Source organism: Hydractinia symbiolongicarpus, chromosome 1 (assembly GCF_029227915.1).
Source record: "Hydractinia symbiolongicarpus strain clone_291-10 chromosome 1, HSymV2.1, whole genome shotgun sequence".
Lineage (NCBI taxonomy): Eukaryota > Metazoa > Cnidaria > Hydrozoa > Anthoathecata > Hydractiniidae > Hydractinia > Hydractinia symbiolongicarpus.
This window is the reverse complement of record NC_079875.1, coordinates 13,537,148-13,541,569: the sequence shown is the minus strand read 5'-3', so window position 1 is coordinate 13,541,569 and position 4,422 is coordinate 13,537,148. Positions and strand designations below refer to the sequence as shown.

The 4,422-nt window shown below is 35.9% G+C and overlaps 1 protein-coding gene across 1 annotated transcript; it reads left to right on the top strand.

Annotated features, from left to right (window-relative positions):
- The first annotated feature begins 910 nt into the window (after window positions 1–910).
- Window positions 911–4,090, top strand: LOC130652681 (integumentary mucin C.1-like). Its single transcript, XM_057456068.1, has 8 exons — window positions 911–968; window positions 1,113–1,172; window positions 1,280–1,419; window positions 1,527–1,653; window positions 1,913–2,157; window positions 2,206–2,372; window positions 2,489–3,720; window positions 3,828–4,090. The coding sequence occupies exons 1-8, from the start codon at window positions 911–913 to the stop codon at window positions 4,088–4,090; spliced, it is 2,292 nt and encodes a 763-aa protein (XP_057312051.1).
- Window positions 4,091–4,422: the final 332 nt, after the last annotated feature.

Here is a 4,422-nt window from a genome sequence, read left to right as displayed (position 1 = left end):
GTAGCCAATTAGCAGTTTTATTAAAAAAACAAAACAGCATGTTTTTCTACTCCTTTTTTATTGCATTAATACGAAAGAATTCGAATCCTAACCATTTTCCTTAAGAAATTAATTTACATATTAGACTGCGATTTATTTGGTGACAAATTAGAGTAACTAACAGATATTATGATTTACCAAAGCTCTCCATCGCTATCACATTAACCTAATAATAAGTGTATCTTGAAATCAGTTTATTATGTAACGCATGCAGAAAATAAGGCAATTGATAAATATAATGTATCCATTTCAGGATAATTTACTACCACTAATATGCCATTAGCGCAAAATCTTCACCTTCTACTTAACTTAGATTGCCCCTCGAAGCATCCTTAATGATCTTAGTCAGCACACGCCTACAGAAATATCATAAAAGTCGCTCAGATATAAGAGTGGAGGGACGAAACCCCTTCAGTTAATATTTAGATATAATAATTATTGTTTTTCCAATAATCCTTTACACCAAATTAAGAACTTCGTGAGATTTTATTTATGGAGCAGTTCCAATGAAAATAACGTGTATTGAATTAAACTAATAAAACCGTAGGTAAAAATTAATTAGCAACAATTTAATTACTCTATTTTCTGTGACAGTTTCCTTAATTATTGATGACAGTGTTAACATTTGATACATCACAAGCCTGTTATGTCATAGCCACTGTTTTAGCTATCCATGACACTACAGGAAGGATATTATTAACACAGCAATAGCATCAGTAATCGATGGAAATCACTTTTCACTTGCTTTGACATATCCTCCCCAAAGTCCGGTTAGAGTCATCTCAATTAAATCTGAAGAAATCACATTGGCGTATAAATAGATGGTGAAAACGCGTTTGGGATCATTCAACAAGCAACTTGAAAGCGTTCAATGTCTATTGCAATAATGAAGATTATACAGTTGACACTCTGTTTTGCCTTCATTTGTGGTATGTCTAACTTGAGGAATATAATAATTATTGATGTGGAAATTATTTAAGGAATCTTTATTTACATCATGATAGCTTCAAAATTTATTTTCTGGTTTCTCAGTGACGCAAATATCTATTTATTTATTTTTCTCTTGTTTGCAGGTGTTTATAGTTCTCATGTTAGCGAATCTGCAATGGATGATATTGAACAAGTCAACAAAGGTAAGTTCGTCTTGATTTTACTAACCTGCATAAAACTTACTCATCGCAACGAAATAGAATTGGATCCCATTTTTTCTGATTATAATCCTTTTTAATTTTTTCTTAAGGTGGGAATTATGATCAAGTGGATATGAAACTAACAGAAGAACAACGTGCGAGTTTCCATTCTATAAAAAGCAACAATCGAAACAGAAGATCAATCTATGATAAAATGTATAACGCTAGATGGTCTAAAGCTGTTGTTCCCGTTACCATAAGTTCCGAGTTTGGTAAGTAGCGTAACTAATGCATGTTCATGCTTTCTATAAAAAATGTGATCTCTCATTTTCTTACTGTTGCATTCTTGTTCTTTAGGTGAATCCGAAAAAGCAACAATATATAAAGCTATCAGGAATATCGAGAGCGTCTCCTGTGTTCGTTTTAAGGAATATCCTGCAGCTTCTGCTCCCGTGGATCACGTGGATATCTACAGAGGGTCCGGGTAAGTTTCAAAGAAACGTTATTTTAATCAAATTGATATTTAAGGAGTCAAGTAAGAAACCTGAGTGACGTTAAATGCGAGTTTTAGGAAAGGAGATTTTAATCTTGCTTGTACACACAAGCTGTTAGGAAATTGATAGTTGGAGTATATATTAGTATCAATAACCATTGAACAGAAGATAATCCAAATAAATTAGTAAATCACTATGAAAATTAATTAAATTACAAGGTTTTCACGCTTCTTCTTGTTTGTTATTCAGATGCTGGTCGTATATTGGTCGGACTGGAGGACGTCAAGATTTATCCTTGGGTTATGGTTGTGTCCATGTACATACTGTCATTCACGAGCTTTTGCATGCTCTTGGTTTTTTCCACGAACAGTCACGGCCAGATAGAAATCAATATGTCACCGTTAACACAAGGAATATTAGAGCAGGTAATACAAGCGAAGCTAAAACGAAATTTATTAAACACTTGTTCAATTAAATATATTTACTGTTTAAAAGTAATGGAAACAGAGATTCTATCAGTCATGTCCTCTTTTTTTAAATAGATGTGCTGTACTCTATACATAACAATTACATTTGAAAGATCTACGTTGTTGCTAACATGTTTGATCTTCCACTTAGGTTATGAATCAAATTTTGACATTTCTGAATATTCCCAAAAAGATGGATTTGGTGTTAAATATGATTCAGAATCTATCATGCATTATGGAAGGTACGTATTTAAACTCTGAGGTTATGATATAAGTACCACCAGCCACTAACTTAGGTTTTCCTTTATAGAATCTTGTGTATATGGAATTTGACTTATATGATCTTGTTTCATTTTAGGTTTACGTTTGCAAAATCTGGCTCTGCACCAACAATTGTGCTGAAATCTAACCCGAATCAACCTTTGGGAGGAAGAAAATTAACTCCATCTGATATTCGACAGATGAATTTATATTACGAGTGTGATGGGTTTGTAAAAACTACAACCACTACTAAACGTCCAACAACTACAACAACGACAACAACGACAACACGTCCAACAACTACAACAACGACAACACGTCCAACAACTACTGCAACGACAACGCGTCCAACTACTACCACGACGACAACACGTCCAACAACTACTACGACGACAACACGGCCAACAACTACTACAACGACAACACGTCCAACAACTACTACAACGACAACACGTCCAACAACTACTACAACGACAACACGTCCAACAACCACTACAACGACAACACGTCCAACAACTACTACAACGACAACACGTCCAACAACTACTACAACGACAACACGTCCAACAACCACTACAACGACAACACGTCCAACAACTACCACAACGACAACACGTCCAACAACTACTACAACGACAACACGTCCAACAACTACTACAACGACAACACGTCCAACAACTACTACAACGACAACACGTCCAACAACCACCACAACGACAACACGTCCAACAACTACTACAACGACAACAACAACCAAAACGACAACACGTCGAACAACAACCACGACGACGACAACACGCCCCACAACTACAACTACGACAACTACATCTAGCACTATTCAAGCAATTAATTGCGGTCGGCAAGTAGATGAATCTCCGATGTGTTTCATTATTGCAAGCAGATTTTTCGAGGATTTCTATTGCAATAGAAGAATGTTTAGTGTATGTCATCGTGCTTGTTGCAGCTGGAGAAAAAGAAACGCATTTTTAGTTGCATCAACGCTTTCACCATATAGCATTAAGAAAGTAGCAAAACCGACAACCACAGCAACAACAACAACACGTCCAACAACTACCACAAAGACAACACGTCCAACAACTACCACAACGACAACAACAACCAAAACGACAACACGTCCAACAACAACCACGACGACAACACGTCCAACTACTACTACGACCACAACACGTCCAACAACAACCAAAACGACAACACGTCCAACAACAACAACGAAAACGACAACACGTCCAACAACAACCACAACGACAAGACGCCCAACTACTACTACAACGACAACTCGGCCAGAACCGAATATTCAGTCTGCGAAAGGTAATTGTCAATGAAACTTTAGTTCACTTAAGCATCCATTACTAAACTGTAATGAATTATGGAAAGCATGATCATATGTGCATTCAATGTTTTTTGTTTATATTTAGTTTGTGGAGATGAAACTTACCTATGTGCAAGAGCTTTTGTAAATCGAAATATATGCGCATTTCCAAAGTTTTGCAGACGATCGTGTGGATTATGTTCGGGTCCTAGTGAAAAGATGTGTGACCTTCTCGTCGATGCAATAAATGTTGGTTGTAAACACAGAAGAAGAAGAGGACATTGTGTCTCGAATAACAAGAACAAGAGGAGAATGATGAAGCAAGAGTGTCCAAGAACATGCTGCATGCGTGGACAGTTTTACGAATAAAAAAAAATGGTGTATCTGTAAATAAATAATTTATTATGCGTGTGCTGGGCGTACGTTTAAATACATATACGTAAAAGAAAAAATTTATTATTGGAAATATATATTATAGATGGCCTTTTGCGTTATTCATAATGCTTACTCCTCTTTGAGAGCCTTCATTGATATAGTAATTTTGGCGATAATAACCATTTAATATTAGCTCGTGATGAATATTTGATTCTATGACAACTAATACTAAGTTTGATACTTTGGATCCAAATTCTAGCTGCACGTGTTTTAAATGCTAAAAGAGCTTCAAATGTTCTAGTTCGCTAATTACACTGAAGTGTTTG

Excerpts from the sequence above, each read along its gene's own strand:
- LOC130652681 (XM_057456068.1), top strand. The coding sequence starts at position 911 with ATGTCTATTGCAATAATGAAGATTATACAGTTGACACTCTGTTTTGCC. Across the intron at positions 969-1,112 it reads CTGTTTTGCCTTCATTTGTG|GTGTTTATAGTTCTCATGTT; the intron begins GTATGTCTAACT and ends TCTTGTTTGCAG. Across the intron at positions 1,420-1,526 it reads GGTCTAAAGCTGTTGTTCCC|GTGAATCCGAAAAAGCAACA; the intron begins GTTACCATAAGT and ends CTTGTTCTTTAG.